Source organism: Mustela putorius, unplaced genomic scaffold (genome assembly GCF_011764305.1).
Source record: "Mustela putorius furo isolate JIRA1106 unplaced genomic scaffold, ASM1176430v1.1 tig00003937_pilon_pilon_pilon, whole genome shotgun sequence".
Lineage (NCBI taxonomy): Eukaryota > Metazoa > Chordata > Mammalia > Carnivora > Mustelidae > Mustela > Mustela putorius.
The window spans coordinates 3,673,185-3,688,782 of NW_025422082.1; the positions used below are offsets into that span (position 1 = coordinate 3,673,185).

At 48.6% G+C, this 15,598-nt stretch overlaps 1 protein-coding gene across 1 annotated transcript; it reads left to right on the forward strand.

The window, feature by feature from the left end:
- The first annotated feature begins 1,249 nt into the window (after positions 1–1,249).
- CHMP7 (charged multivesicular body protein 7) lies at positions 1,250–14,786 on the forward strand. The gene is made up of 10 exons (XM_004763269.3): positions 1,250–1,694; positions 3,436–3,607; positions 9,816–10,001; positions 10,141–10,274; positions 11,316–11,364; positions 11,622–11,741; positions 12,026–12,124; positions 12,344–12,404; positions 12,899–13,078; positions 13,326–14,786. Exons 1-10 carry the CDS (start codon positions 1,396–1,398, stop codon positions 13,376–13,378), a joined length of 1,353 nt encoding a protein of 450 aa, XP_004763326.1. The 5' UTR covers positions 1,250–1,395; the 3' UTR covers positions 13,379–14,786.
- Positions 14,787–15,598: the final 812 nt, after the last annotated feature.

Genomic DNA, 15,598 nt, shown 5'->3' on the forward strand with positions numbered 1-15,598 from the left:
AGAAAACCAATTTGGGCGCCTGGGTGGCTCAGTGGGTTAAGCCGCTGCCTTCGGCTCAGGTCATGATCTCGGGTCCCGGGATCGACTCCCCCATCGGGCTCTCTGCTCAGCAGGGAGCCTGCTTCCTCCTCTCTCTTTCTCTCTGCCTGCCTCTTTGCCTACTTGTGATCTCTGTCAAATAAACAAATAAATCTTTAAAAAAAAAAACAATTTATTCTTAACATCCTGGACACGTTCATTGCTCAAAAGATTTTTTTTGTAAGACTCTTATATATTCCATTCCAGCAAGATTCTAAGTTATTAGAAGGGCAGAGGTCAAGCCGAACACCTTTCAGTTTATCACAATTTCTTCAGCACCACTATGTATCATAGCATCATATTTAAGCCATTGCACCTGCGCCGAGGGAATTAGGGAACAGGATACATAATAGTAAATGCCAACTGTGCAGTCCGGGAAAGAGATCAACTGTGAGTCAGGTCAGTTGGGGTAGGTTTCAACGAAGATTAGAATCGAGCTCCAGCTTGAGGATCAGCAAGATACTGACACTGAGAAAGAAACGCAGAGCGCGCCAGGGATGAAGGTTAGAAGCCAGAACAGTAGAAGCTTATATATCTTTAAGATAGTGTGGAGGGCGCCTGGGTGGCTCAGTGGGTTAAAGCCTCTGCCTTCAGCCTCAGGTCATGATCTCAGGGTCCTGGGATTGAGCCCCGCATCCATCCGGCTCTTTGCTCAGCGGGGAGCCGGCTTTCTCCTCTCTCCCTCTCTGCCTGCCTCTCTGCCTACTTGTGATCTCTATCAAATAAATAAATAAAATCTTAAAAAAAAAAAAAAAGTAGTGCGGATACGAGCTTGAGTGGCCAACGGCTGTCTATCCGCTGACATTACTGTAAAAGGAAGGTATCTTGGAAGTTTAAGTGTCTGAAGTAAAGGCTGCTGGAGGAACCGCATACTGATGCACCAGCGATCCCGGCTCCTCTGGCGCCTCTTAGCGGGACTCTACAGTCCCACTACCTGGAACCTCCACAACCCCGCGCCGAAGCGTTAGGCTCTCTATGACGCGTCGTTAAACTCTATGATCCGTCGGGGGGCGGGACGCTCACCTACTCGCCGCGCACGCGCGAAGCCCCACTTGCCGCACAAAGACTGCGGGAGGAGGTGCCGGCGCAAGCGCCTTGAAGCTGTCAGAAAATAGGGTCATCAGCCCGCCTCCTGGCGCAGAGAGGGCAGAGAGAAGCATGCGCTTAAGAAGGCGCGGGACTTATTTCACGCTGGGGGTGGCGATGACGTAATGACAGAGGAGGAGGCGGTCAAGGAACGGAAGCCGGGAAGGAACCAGGGCGGAAGGGGACCAGGGCCGGGGTTGTGTTCGGAGCCTTGGCGGGGCTGGGGTTCCGATGTGGTCCCCGGAGCGGGAGGCCGAGGCCCCGGCCGGGGGAGACCCGGCGGGCCTACTGCCCCCCGAGTGGGAGGATGATGAGGAACGCATGTCTTTCCTGTTCTCCGCCTTCAAAAGGAGTCGCGAGGTGAACAGCACCGACTGGGACAGCAAGATGGGCTTCTGGGCTCCGTTGGTGCTGAGCCACAGCCGCCGCCAGGGGGTGGTGCGCCTGCGTCTGCGGGACTTGCAGGAGGCCTTTCAGCGCAAGGGCAGTGTCCCGCTGGGGCTGGCCACCGTGCTGCAGGACCTGCTACGGTGAGGGCGGGCCCGGGCCAGGGGGCGGGGGTGGCTCCCTGAGGGTACCGCGCCCAGCCCAGGGTCTGGACCGCAGGGGCGGATCTGTTTGTTCAGGACGCACAGGAGGACCCGAAAGGAGGCTGGGTTAGGGGTGTGGAGGGAGAGGGAGACGGGGCATCGGGCAAATTGGGGGGCCACGATTGTCCGATGAGATTAGATTCAGACGGTAAGAGGAGAAACCCGTCTGGCAGAGGTGACAATGACTTGTCTGGCTTGGAATCCCGTTGTGTAGTTATTTTGTAGGGGCTTCCAAATTTGAATTACCCTGGCACAGAAGGTATGTGAGATAGATTTATTGAACTAAGGAATGTCAGGACTAACGAGAGGGCAGTCGTGGGGAAAAGGCCTGTGGGGATCTTGCTTGCAGCCTCCCCGGCACAGGTCATGTGTCTGGACTGTCTTGGCTTGTCCTTGGCACAGACTGGTTGAAGCAGAGGACATGAAGCAGGCTGAGGGCTTTACTGGGTACCTCGGTGCTCTGAGAAGGGTCTGTAGGTGTCCCCTGTGCGACCAGTGCAGGGTTTTGGAGGTACCTGCGGCGGCAGCATGGATATCTTGTCTAATAGATGTACCGCACTTAACAGTATGCAGATACTTTGCATACACCATCATCTGACCTCCTCAGCAGTCCTGAGAGCGAGATGATAGAATTATCCTCAACAGACAGAAGAGGGGACTGAGACTGAGATCAAGCTACTTACTCGAGGTCACTCAGCTAGTGAGAGCTAATGCCAGGCCTGGACCCCCTTGTCTCCTGATTCTAAATCACTTGCAGATCACATTTGTACCTACACTTAGAGCAGCCTATCTAGCATAGTACCTGCTTCAGTGAATGAAGACAGTCAACTTTCGTATGTTCCTTTGAGGGTGCTGCCCAGTGAATGAAGAAAGTCAACTTTGCTATGTTCTTTTTAGGGGTCTCCCTTCTTCCCAGTACCTTTCCATTGGCTGACGCTGATGGGACAAGCCATTTCTGAAACTTACTGTGTCTGAGAAAGTGAACTGTGCCAAGTTGAGGGCCAAACGGTCTGGGCTCAAATCCTGGCTCTGCCACTCGCTAAAATTATGTGCCCCTCTTTATGCTTCAGCTTGACCAAGTATAAAATGATGATGATAATTGTCGGTAGGTTTATCGTGAGGATTTGAAACATATTCTTTACGTAGCCCTTAGCATAGTGATTGGTCGATGGTAAGCATTCATTAAATGTAGCTACTTAGTACTAGTACCATAAAGTGCTTATGTCCTGTCTCCACCTTAGCTTAGGAATAGCAGAGAATCTTTTCTCTGACCATCTTTCTATATTTCCTTAGGTCTTGCATTGACAGTAATTGACATTATGGTTATTTTCATTTTATCATATGGAGCTTCATTTGTACAAGGAAGTCCCAAGTTAGGCTCTGTAGCCTTAGTGGAGAGCTTGCATTTTGGAGCCAAGTTATATTGGCCTCTCTCACCCCAGTCCTCCAGTTTTCTCATTGACCAGAATGCTAGCAACAGTGTCCATCTCACAGAGTTGTCGTGAGGTTTTCAGCTGGAGCATAAACAGTGCTGCTCATAATCGCTGGCACAGAGTAGGTACCTAAGAAATGGTGTTTACGATGATGGTGATGATCAAATTTGTCTCTTAGGGGAGGATTCAGATTGGAATGGGACATTGCATTAAGCCTACTCTATGCCCTTTTCTTTCTTTGCCTGCAGTCGAGGGGAGTTGCAGCGGGAGTCAGACTTCATGGCCAGTGTAGACAGCAGCTGGATCTCCTGGGGGGTTGGAGTCTTCCTACTGAAGCCCCTCAAGTGGACTCTTTCCAACATGCTAGGCGATAATAAAGTTCCTGCCGAGGAGGTGCTCGTAGCCATGGAGCTGCTTAAGGTGGGTGCTGAAAAGGCAGAGGTCCGGTCCAAATGGCATCGCCATGATGACAGGATCCTCCATGTTCCTGTGTGTATCCTTAGAGAAACAACATCTTTTTTTGCATGGTGACGGAGTTGATAATGGAGTTTATCTGACCTTTTATATGGAGTTGTTAGTTGGATTGTACATTTCAAAGGCAATGGCTGTCCAGGAATTGTCGGTAACATACAGTTGACTACTTTCTGTATTTGTAGATATTAGTGATAAGCTAAAGTTTGGAAAATTCTTTGCCTTCTGTAGTTTACTGGTTAAGCATTTCTGAGGATTTCTAAAGACCTTGTGACTTTAGCTAGGCCTTCTCTTAAATCAGCAGACCAGGTTCAGAGTTCCTCCTCTGTGACTATAACCCTCTCCCCTTCAGCTTACTGATGGTCTTAGTTTCACTGAAGAGGCCCCCAGGCCCTTGGTCCCTTCATGCTGTACTGGGTGGTCAGCTTCCTCCTGGCCTGCCTTCCCTAGCCAAACTAGAGCATGCACCCAGCTGCTTTGCTGCTCTCTCGGGCCACCTGAGACACCCAGCACAGCCACTGCTGTAGACCGGCCCCACAGTCTGCCATCCCTGCTAGAGAGAATCACCCTGTCACCAAGACTGGGGTCCCTTTCATGGGGCCCAGCTCTAGGAGGGCCCTCGTAGCCATTCCTCAGCCCAGCTTCTTGTCCTTTCTCAGCCCCCTCACACTTGCCTTCCATACACCACCCCCATGACTCTGCTGACATTTCGTTGAGCATCTCCTAAGATAAGCCTTCAGTTTTCTGTCCTTCTCCGTCAAGTTTGAGCCTTCATTTCTCCCCAGGCTCAGAGGATGAAGGGTCCGTCTTCTCCTCCACATGGGCTCTTGAGTCTGTGTCTACCCAGCTCTTCCCTCATTCCATCAGTCCCTCTTGATATACATTCCGTCTCCCTTGCTTGGTGCTCTCCTTCCTCAGCCTCTAAATCCTCCTGAGTTTTTCCCATCACAGAATGACTCCTTTGTGGGGCCTGGCCACTGTCTCGTTAGTGCTCTGTTTCTCTCCTTCTTGACCAAGCTTTGTTGTCACCACTTCCTGACCTTCCCAGTGCACTTTAACCCAGTGTACACCCACTTCAGCCCCACCACTCTACCAGAACTGCTGTGTGTGTGCATGTTTACAGATTGACCGAACACCAGGTAGCAGAAGTACAGCGTAGACAGTACTTATTTTTTGAAACTCACAGACTAAGCCCAACCTCAGGACCTTTGCATAGCTCCAGAAGCTTCCACACAGCTGGAGCCAGCTGAGCATCTTCATCCCTTGCCCCACAGAAGCTCCACTTTCTCTTCACCTTGACAGACACCCCACCCTCTCTAACTCAGACTGAGGTGGACGTCTCCAAAATCTACCCCCTCTCCCTGGCCCTCACGATTTGACTGAGCAGTGTGCATCTGCTTCAAGGGAAGGGCTCTTTCTTTCCCTTCACCCACATGGCTCTCCTCCCACCCAGCGCCCTGACCTCCAGGACTTAGCCAGGGACCCGCAGAAACTACAGGATAGTTTGTGTGGCTGTGGGCCAAGCTCCATTACTCTTTGCAGTCTTTTACCGTAAGGTTTTCCAACCTGGAACAAAGGGAGGTAGACTCATTTGTCCCCACAGATGTGGTTTTCGATTCATAGGCTTTTGAGAGCAAAGGCAGAGATGGGGGAGGAAGTAGAATTAATAACATAGATCTTCCAAGGACCAACAGTAATTTTTAACTGCAGTGTAGTTTACTCTTATTTAAGTAGAAAAATAAATCTCGCTCTACAGCGGCACGGTACCGTTAAACCTATACCCAGCTTATATCATGAAACAGAGTGCTTAACACTTGAGCTCATTCCGTGACATCTGCTTTCAAATATATGGTAACTTTGTTCTTTTCTCCTGAGAGGGAACCTTGTTTCTGTGTATGAAACTGAAGAGTCTTCTCTAGATATTGTTATAAAATAAAGCCTACACTTCTGAGGTTAAGTGATTTTCCCAAGTCCATACACAGAAAGCCAGTAACTTTTTATTTGAAAAAATGCAGAAAAGTAAAAATTGCCCATACGGTTTGCTATTTAAAATAATTATACAAAGAAACAAACATTTCCTTTCTGTTCATGCCATTTCCATCTCTTTAGGTGTGTTCCTTTCTGTTTGTGTGTGCACACACACGCGTGCTCAGGTGTTCCTATATTTTCTTACTGACCTTGTCCCACACCATTGTATTACTTTCTGTTTTGTTTTATTTTATTTTATCTTATTTTTAGATGTATTTATATATATTATACAGGTAAAATATGTTTTTTATATTTATATTTTTATGTTTTTATTTTATTTATTTTAGTTAGCATTTAATCCTTCCTAAAAATATTATTTATTTGTTTATTTATTTATAATCTGTCTCTCCTATCAGGAGGGAGAAGTTCTATTGGTGCTGGGACTCTGGGAACAGCACCTGCTTCATAACAGAGAGTCACTAAATATTTGTTGAATAAATACATGAATGTACACATACATACAAAACTATGCATGCACACATGCATTTTTTCCAGAAATAGAATCTTATTTTACTTATTGATCTGCAACGTGCCTTTTTTTCTTTACACTTCAGTATGTTATGAGCGTCTTTGCAGACCCCTACATAACATTCTTTCGGATAGCTGCATGATAATCTATTGATACGCCACAATTTAACCTGTAGTAACCACACAGTTGGACATTGAAGTCATTCCAATTTCTCTGTTACAAAAAAACAAAAAAATACTTCTTTGATAGCTTTGTGTACATACCTGTATACTTCCTTTTTTTTTTTTTTTTTTTTTTTTTTGTTGATTTCTAGAAATGCATATGTACAGAAATTGCCAAATTACTTTTCAGAAGTTTGTACTAATTCACACATTAACATGTTCGGTCTCCCCACATCCTTGCCAGCACTGGATAACATGAGTCTTTTAAATTTTGCCAGTATGACAAACAAAAATGATGCTTCCTATTTGGGGTTTGAGTGGCTTTTTCCCTGTCTGCTGGCCATTTACAAATCCCCTTTTGTGTGTTGCCTATTTATATTTTTTGCTTATTTTTATACTGGATTGTTTGTCCTTTATATTTAGGAGGGGTATTTTTGCATATTAGGGGTAGATAGATAGAATATATTTAGTGTTAGGGATGTAAATATTATTTTCTGGTCTCTCTTTTGCTTTCCATTTTTATTTATCATGTCTTTTACTGTATAAAAGTTTACGTTTCTATGGTCAGGTCTCTAAAAATTTTGCTTTATGGCTCTTGAATTTCTGGTCTTGCTTACAAAGGCATCCTCCACTAGGTTAATTAGATTTTTAAAATATTTTCTCAGGAGTGTCTGGGTGGTTCAGTTGGTTAAACATCAGACTCTTGATTTCAGCTCAGGTTGGGATCTCAGAGTCCGGAGAGCAAGCCCTGCACTGGGCTCTGTGCTCAGTGGGGAGTCTGCTTAAGATTCGCTTTCCCTTTGCCCTTCCCCCCACCTGTCTTTCTCTTTCTCTCAAATAAATACATAAAATCTTTAAAAAAAATGTTAAAAAATATTTTCTTGGATGCCTGGGTGGCCCAGTGGGTTAAGCCTCTGCCTTCGGATCAGGTCATGATCCCAGATCCTGGGATCGAGCCTCACATCAGGCTCCCTTCTCTATCTCCCTCTGCCCCAGCATTGCCCCCCACCCCGGCCTGTGCACTTGTGCTGGCTCTCTCTCTCTCTCTTTCAATCTCAAAAATAAATAAATAAATAATCTTTTAAAACAACAACAACAAAACATTTTCTCAATTTAAATTCCAGTAATTTGAGGGTGGCTGTGTGATGGACACTGGGGAGAGTATGTGCAATGGGGGAGTGCTGTGGATTTTGTAAGACTGATGATTCACAGACCTGTACCCCTGAAACAAATAATACACTATATGTTAATAAAAAATAAATTCAAAAAATAAATTTCAGTAATTTGGCATTTGTTTCTGTATATCTGGTAAGGAAAACCAATTTTCTTCCAAACAGTCAGTTGTCTTAACATCATTTTTTGGTGGGTTTTTTTTTTTTTTTTTTTTTAATTTATTTTTGGGGCACCTCAGTGTCTCAGGTGTTGGGCGTCTGCCTTTGGCTCAGGTCATGATCCCAGGGTCCTGGGATCAAGCGCTGCATCAGGCTCCCTGCTTAGTAAAAAAGATTTATTGTTTTATTCGAGAGAGCCCGCACAAGCAGCGGGACGGACAGAGGGAGAGAAATTCAAGCAGCCTCCGTGCTGAGCACAGAGCCTGACATGGTACTTGTCTCACAACCCTGAGATGATTATCTGAGCAGAAATCCAGAGTCGCACACTCAACCAGCTGAGCCTCCCAGCTGCCCCAACATCATTTACTGTTGCTTGCCGTTCATCTTTTGGCCTGGACACCGCACTGTTCCCACTACAGAAGCTTTATAGTAAGTGTTATTATCTGACAAGGCAGGTAAATCACATGAAAAGTGGAGTCCCTGTCTTACTAGACGACTCTTATGCCTTTGACACCGTTGCCCCTCACTTCTTAAAATTTTCCATTTCTTTGATTTTGTTGTCATTACACTGATGGTTCTCCTTGGTTCTCCCTATGTGTTGCTCTGGGTCTCTTTTGTGAGTTCCTTCGCCTCTTAAACCTGGGTCTTCCTTCAGCTTATTACTTTTCTCTGAGTTTCCTTGGGTAACTCGTTTGCACTTGGGAATTGAATTACCTTCTGTGTGCTTGAGGAGTTTCAGAGTTATATATCCTGTCCTGGTGTCTCCTTTGAGCTTCAGGTTTGCGTATCTAGTTATCTGTTGGATGTATTTTCTTGGATATACTTCAGGCATCCTAAACAACGTGTCCAAAATGGGATGTTTTATCTTCCCTATAGAATACGCTCTTCCTTCTGTGTTCTTGCTGTTAATTAAAACCATCATATCCACCTGGTCACTCAAGCCAGAACTGAAACATCATCCTGGACTCTTCTGTCCCCTTCCACCCCACGCCCAGCTACTGAGGACTGCCTGTTTTATCTTCTGAATTTTTCTTGAACCCATCCCTTCTCTGTCCCTGTCACCACTGTCCCGTTCAGGCCCTCCCAGTCTCTGGCATAAATGACCGCCCTGCCTCTAAGCCTTGCTCCTACAATCCATCTTTCCTGCTTGCCAGCTAGATTCTGTTAATCCAGCCTTGCCATTTCACTTCCAAGACTGTCCACCATCTGCAGAGCAAGGACAGCAAAGAAGAGACCACAGCTTGTGTAGTCTGTGTAAGAGAGAAGGGCTTCTGTCCTCTCTTCCCTTCCTGTCCACATCCGTAAACACCATATTGACTCATACTCTATGCCATTGCTCATGACCTTCCCCCTTCCTGAGATAACCTTCCCACCACTTCACCTAGGAACTTACCCTTTGGAATTCTTCTCAACAACCATTTGTCCCCCTCAAGCAATCTCCGAACCCCTAGGTGTTCCTTCCTTAGATTTTCATAGCACTCTGTTCATACCTCAGTAAGTATTTCTTATTTGCAGAAATCTGAGAGAGTGCTTTCCATGTAAGAGGAACACGGTGGCATTGTTTCTTGAAACTTCTATTTCTTAGGCTCCCCACACAAACCCTGTCCCACCTCACTGTCACATCCTTCTCTCCTGAGACTCCTTAGAGACTCAGTGACGCTCTTGCTTGCCGTATTGCCAGTTGGCTTAAGAATGGGAAGACCAGCTTTGGAAGGGAATATGGATGTCATCTCTCTCCCTTCTTCAGTCTGTGACAGGGATGCTGAGGACCGGTGAGACTGACTGATCCCGGGCTCCACAGGCAGAGCCGAAAAGCAGGCCTCAGCTCTCAGTCTTGGCCGTGCCACACCACCTTGGGCTCCTCCTCCTTCCCCTGGGCTGGGAGACCCAGCAACACAAAGTCCCACACGGACAGGCGAGCACGGAGCCAGCTCCTGATACACATACCATGTACTTTCTTTCATCATATGTATATACCAGACTTCCCTCCAAGGTTTAAAAAAAACTCAAGTTCTTTTTCCTTTCCAAAACTGCTACTTCAGGGGAGACAAGGCCAGCGCCCCCTGCTCTGGTCTTGCATGATCCTGGTTGGGAACATGGGGCCAGGGCTTCCGGGGCTCTGAGGGCAGCGGCCAGGCTTGTAAGCACGTTTGCCTCCCCCTCTCCAGGAGAAAGCCGAGGAGGTGTACCGTCTGTATCAGAACTCCCCGCTCTCCTCCCACCCCGTGGTGGCCCTGTCAGAGCTGAGCACCCTCTGTGCGGGCTCCTGTCCGGACGAGAGGACCTTCTACCTAGTGTTGCTGCAGCTGCAGAAAGAGAAGAGAGTCACAGTTCTCGAGCAGAATGGGGAAAAGGTACGGAAGTCCAGCTGTTTGTTCAGCGACTCAGCAACGGCTTATCGAGTGCCTACTGCACGTGCCTCCTGCCTTTCCTGCCGGGGGGATTTCTGAGCATGGGCAGTAGGGGCCCCAGTAATTTGTCCCTGTCCCTCAGATTGTGAAGTTTGCCCGAGGGCCACATGCCAAGGTCTCTCCAGTCAACGACGTAGATGTCGGGGTGTACCAGCTGATGCAGAGTGAACAGCTGCTATCGCGCAAGGTGGAGTCCTTGTCCCAGGAAGCAGAGAGGTAACTACCCTGGAGCTGAGCAGCCCCAGCCTCCCCACCCAGCAAAGCACTGCTGCCCATGGGCTCATCTCAAAAAAAAGAAAAAGAAAAGGGAGCACCTAGGTGGCTCAGTGGGTTAAGCCTCTGCTTTCAACTCAGGTTGGGATCGAGCCCCACATCGGGCTCTCTGCTCAGCAGGGAGCCTGCTTCCTCCTCTCTCTCTGCCTGCCTCTCTGCCTACTTGTGATCTCTGTCTGTCAAGTAAATAAATAAACTCTTAGAGAAAAAGAAAGAAAAGTTATTTTACTAATAGCAAAGTCCTCGCTGCTCAGTGCAGCGGTCATGCAAAAACACGGACTATCACAAAGGAGAAAAAAAGGAATTTTAATTCTTCCCCCGACAAGATTACGTCTGTTGGCATTAACATTTCTGCTCCTCCATGCCAGGATCTTTTTAACAGTGTCTGTCGAGCAGGGTCTTGTCTTAGGTTCTTAGGAATACTTCGGAATACCGTAGTGAATGAGGCGAGTGTCCGCCTTCCAGGTTCTTTCTGAGGGATCCCTGCTCTTCCCCTCAGATGGGGAAGGCACCCCTGCTAAAGGCACATGAACCCTTCTCCAAACTGTAGGCTATGTGGACATTGAATGAAAATGCTTGCTCCTCCTTAACAGTGAGAGAGACCCAGCAGTGCAGGGAAGCCAGGAACTACGTCCAAGGCCACTGTTGGTGTTCAGAACTGATTCCTTGTCTACCGGCTGCCAAAATGGGACTGTGCTGTTAGGGTGCCTTGTTGGCACATTTTCCTTGCCTGGCGGCTGAAACTGCTTATCCTTGGTTGGTTTGGCTTTCTCGCCTGCATACATGTTCCATTTTATATCTCAGCTTGCTGCGGGAGTTTGCCAGCAGGCTCTTGGGCATCGTTTTTCTGGCCATTGGACGGAATTGATTTGATTTTCAGATTGGAAAGTACCTTCATTAAGTGGGACTCTCGGGGACTATTCAAGACAGTACCGCCCTCATCCTGCGCCACAGTCATCTTGATCTGTCCCCTGTGTTTGGTAGGTGTAAAGAAGAAGCCCGCCGGGCATGCCGAGCAGGAAAGAAGCAGCTGGTGAGTTTCCGCTCTTCCCCTCTAGTTGTGTACCTGTGCCTGGGTCCGACAGTGGGTGGTGGTACCCCAGCGGTTCAGAGACGAGCTTGGGGCATGATGGGAAGTGTCTGCAGGTGGTCCAGGCACCACAGCTTGCTTTACAAGTAAGGGAGGAGGAGGAGGCCTGAGATGGTCTTACCACCAGAGAAAGCCTTGCTTCCTCTGGCCCTCTGGCCGTCCTGACCAAGTCTCCATGCCTCTCCCCCCACCCCCGCCAGGCTCTGAGGTCTCTCAAGGCCAAGCAGCGGACAGAGAAGCGCATCGAGGCCCTGCATGCCAAGCTGGACACTGTTCAAGGCATCCTGGACCGGATCTACGCCTCCCAGACAGATCAGATGGTAACCACTGCCCCTCTAGTTCCGGGATATGGGTGGTCTCTCCAGCAAACACTCCTCATTCCCTCCACTGTGGCTGTGCTGTTTGGAGGAGGCCTGGGTGTTTTCAGGGTAGGGCTGGGAGTTCGCTTCTCCTTTTGGGAACTTTTGGCCTCTGTGAACATGGGCTGAATCAAGGGCGGGTGGTTAAAAAAAAACCCAAAGTCATCATTCAGAGATGAAATGATATTGGTACGTATTTTGCCCAGTGTTCTTTGTTTGCACTGATAACTTCGTTTCCTCTTTAGGTTTTCAATGCCTATCAGGCTGGGGTAGGAGCACTAAAACTCTCCATGAAGGATGTCACAGTGGAGAAGGCAGAGAGCCTTGTGGATCAGATCCAAGAGGTACAGGAGGGGGCCAGGGAGGAACAGCTACAGAAGGAAGTTAGTGAGGGCAGGTGTGACTTTGCTGTGCTTCCTCTTTCCCCAAACTAGACTCCTTCCCTTGTGCACTGATTCTCAGGTGGGGCAGCATTACTTGGTAACCCTGAACCGTGAGCCCAAGAGACGGAGACCCCCAGAAATGCTACTCCGCCTTCAAGGCCTTGTGCTTTTCTCTTCCAGCTGTGTGACACTCAGGATGAAGTTTCTCAGACTCTGGCTGGTGGGGTGACCAATGGCTTAGGTGAGTTGACAGGGTGGTTCTTTTCTTCCTTCCTTCCTAAGAGGGTTTCGCTTGCTGGTACTGTGATGGCTTGGGTCATAGATCTGCTTTTCCTGGTGCAGGCAGGACTCTCTCTGGGGTTCACCCCCAGCAGTGGTTAGAAGGAACTGTCCTCTCCTCTTGGTAGACTGTACCGTTAACCTCTCTGGGCTGCAGCCATCTTGCCTCACTAGACTTCCTACTGCAGGATCCTCCTTTATGGGCAAGGGGAAGTAGGGTCAGTTCTGTGGTGTTAGCAAATATATGCCCTTGATGACTTAGCTCTGTGTGTGTGGGAGAAGAGTATTTGCTTGGAGGTGCCCTCTGCCTCCCGACTCCTACGATTTTTCGGACCTGCAAGGAGGCCTGGACATCTTTTGTAGAGCTGAGCTGAGTGATGCCACCCCCAATCCTTGACTCAGGAACGCATTTGCTCCTTGGACTTTGTATGTCCTCATGCCATCTTTTCTTTCCAGATTTTGACAGTGAGGAACTGGAGAAGGAATTGGACATCCTTCTTCAGGATACCACCAAAGAACCTTTGGATCTGCCCGAAACCCCCCCTGAGACATTTTATACCAACAGTGTGCCTAACCCTAGGATCTCGGACGCTGAACTTGAAGCTGAACTTGAGAAGCTGTCCTTATCAGAGGGAGGTATGGAGCTTTACTCCCAGGGTTGCCGGTGGGCGTGGGTCCCTCTGGTTGACAGTAGCCAGGCACAGGGCTAGTGAGTCCCAGCCTGGGTACTTAGTCTGTTAGGGTGTCAGACCCCAAGGGGTTTGTGGGAGGGAGGGAGTTGCAGGCTCGTTATTTATGTGAAGACTCAACCCCTTAAACACTGGGATGCTTTCACCCTAAAGGTCTGCCTGATGTAGAACTCAGTCATTTCTTCTCCTTACAGGTTTGGTCCCAAGCAGTAAATCTCCAAAAAGGCAATTGGAACCGACTCTCTAAAGCCATTCTAGGACCCTTAAGTGAAGGACCCTCGTGTAAAAGAGAGACCAGGCTTGTGTGTGTGTACATAGTTATTTAAATGAGAAACTCTCAGAATTTGTTGGGAAGAGGAGGAAGGAGAACTGCTTCGATGTATCTGGATGCCACCACTCACTACAGGACAGATGTAATTTCTGGAAGCGTGCTCGCCAGGCGTGCTCCCAGCTGGTGTCATGGACCTGCCTTCTCATCTTTATAGTGCCACAATTTATACAGTTCTGTGTTTGACCTGTTGTCTCTCATAGCCTGCAGTCCTTGCCGTTGGCTCAGTTAGGTTTGTCTTTACCCGCCAGCTTTGTTCCAGCCCATGAAGGCGAAAGAGTTGCAGCTTTGCCAAATCAAAACCAGTCCCTTCTCCCCACCCCCACTGTTTTTCCCCTGAGGACTTTATTTTGTAAGGTCAGGTAAGCGACTTGTTCCGGTCCTACTCTGTTTTCACTGCAATGCAAGGAAGGAGAATCAAACAGCTGCCACCTGATGGAGGAACGTACAGTGTGAAAGGGTGTTCTGTGGGGCCGCTGGCCAGATTCTCCAGGTGTTCAGAAAAAGACGTCACCCCTGAGTGTCAGAGTCACGACACCTGGCAAGGGGGCTTGTGTAGTTGGGGGGATGCTGCTGTCTTTTCCGTCTTATGCAGAAGATCTGCGGACTGGAGAGTTATTCTTAGTCTTTTGAACTTGACGGGGAGAAGCCCAGGCGACTATTAGGGCCCCGGGTGTCCAAACTCCATGTTTTTTTTTAACGAGGCACAATCTCTGCCTTGCCCCCAGCACAGAATAACTTAACATATAACTTAAATATGCGTATCAGAACAAGCCACACAACCACACACCTCCCCTTCTTGAGCCTGGCACACAACCGCAGGTTCTTGGTTTGAACTTCAGAAGCATTTCCCTTTGGAGCCCGTTGCTCAGGGCAGGGGATCTGAGCCAGGATGTGCAATAGAAGCAGAAGATGTGGCCTTCCGCCACGTCTGCTGTGTACTTCCCTGGTCCTGCGCCAGACCTGTCCTGCCTCCTCACGTGCTGTCTTCCTGCTTCCTTTGATGGACTGGGGAGGATGGTACTGGGGGGAGAGGCGGCAGACAGGAGGGTCTGAATGTTCTGGCAACAGGGAGAAGAAAGGAGGACAGCTGCACTGCCACTCTGCTGCCACAGTAACAAGTATTTCTGCCTGGAGCCCTTTGCCCTGGCCCTCCTCCACGAGGTGCCGCAGAGCCCAGGGAAAGAATTTGCTCCAGGCAAGGAGCATGAATTACTGTTCAATTTCTCTCCTACTTGACCTTGGAAAACTGAAATGTTGGGGGTGAAGAGAAACAATCACTATTTTTTCTTTTTTATCTGATAAATAATTAAAAGAAAAAATCCGAGTGCCTGTCCTGGTCTCTTCTCAGGTTGTATAGTTTCTTGTGCCTTCATACCCCCTGCCACTCACACCCACAGCGTAGACACACTCCAGGTCTTTGGCTTGAAGGCCGCAGGAGAAGGAAAGAGCTGCAGAGTGTGAGGGCTGAGGTGGCCGGCGCCAGCCGCTCGCTCTCATACCACACGGTTCCTGTTCTCGGGGAGGAGGCATTCTTGGATGGGCCTGGGTTCCAGGAGAGTGCCATCGTCTTGATTATTTTCCATGGCCTGTTCTCTTTTTCAATAGCCCCATTCCTCTACCTGTGTGATGATAACCATTTTCTAGTCTGGCGCAGTGTTCACTCAGCACCTGTTACTGGCCTAGTGTTTGCCACTGCTGGTGGGGAGGCTGAGTGCAGAGCTAGGTCGACCACAGCACTGGGTTTGCAGCTCTAGGGGAGTCACCGAACCCAGAGCAGAAACAGCTTGGACAGAGAACCCCATGAAACGGGCCAAGTGCTCTAAGGGAGGCATGTTGCAGGGACCCCTAGTCAAGCTGGATGACCTGAACATTGTGGTCTCATGTTAAACTCTTTCTTGCCACTGGCCAGAGCTGCTCAGAAGTCCGTGTTAAAATGTTTTAGCCTGGGGCCTTGCTGAGATGTTGTCTGGGGTGGCTCAGAGAGAACAAGGAGCCGCTGGCTGGCGGTGGCTGCGTTTCTGCACGTGATCCCCATGAGGGCCCGAGTCCCGTGTCAGGGTGCTCCTCTGAATGGACTTGGTTTATTAAGGGAACTGGTGAATTTTCTTGTGTGTGGAGCTATACTGGGCCCAGATA

Bases quoted from the DNA above. Each gene is read 5' to 3' on its own strand.
- CHMP7 (XM_004763269.3), top strand. From the start codon at position 1,396: ATGTGGTCCCCGGAGCGGGAGGCCGAGGCCCCGGCCGGGGGAGACCCG. The intron at 10,002-10,140 runs GTACGGAAGTCC...CCTGTCCCTCAG, and splicing joins TCGAGCAGAATGGGGAAAAG to ATTGTGAAGTTTGCCCGAGG. The intron at 13,079-13,325 runs GTATGGAGCTTT...TTCTCCTTACAG, and splicing joins GCTGTCCTTATCAGAGGGAG to GTTTGGTCCCAAGCAGTAAA.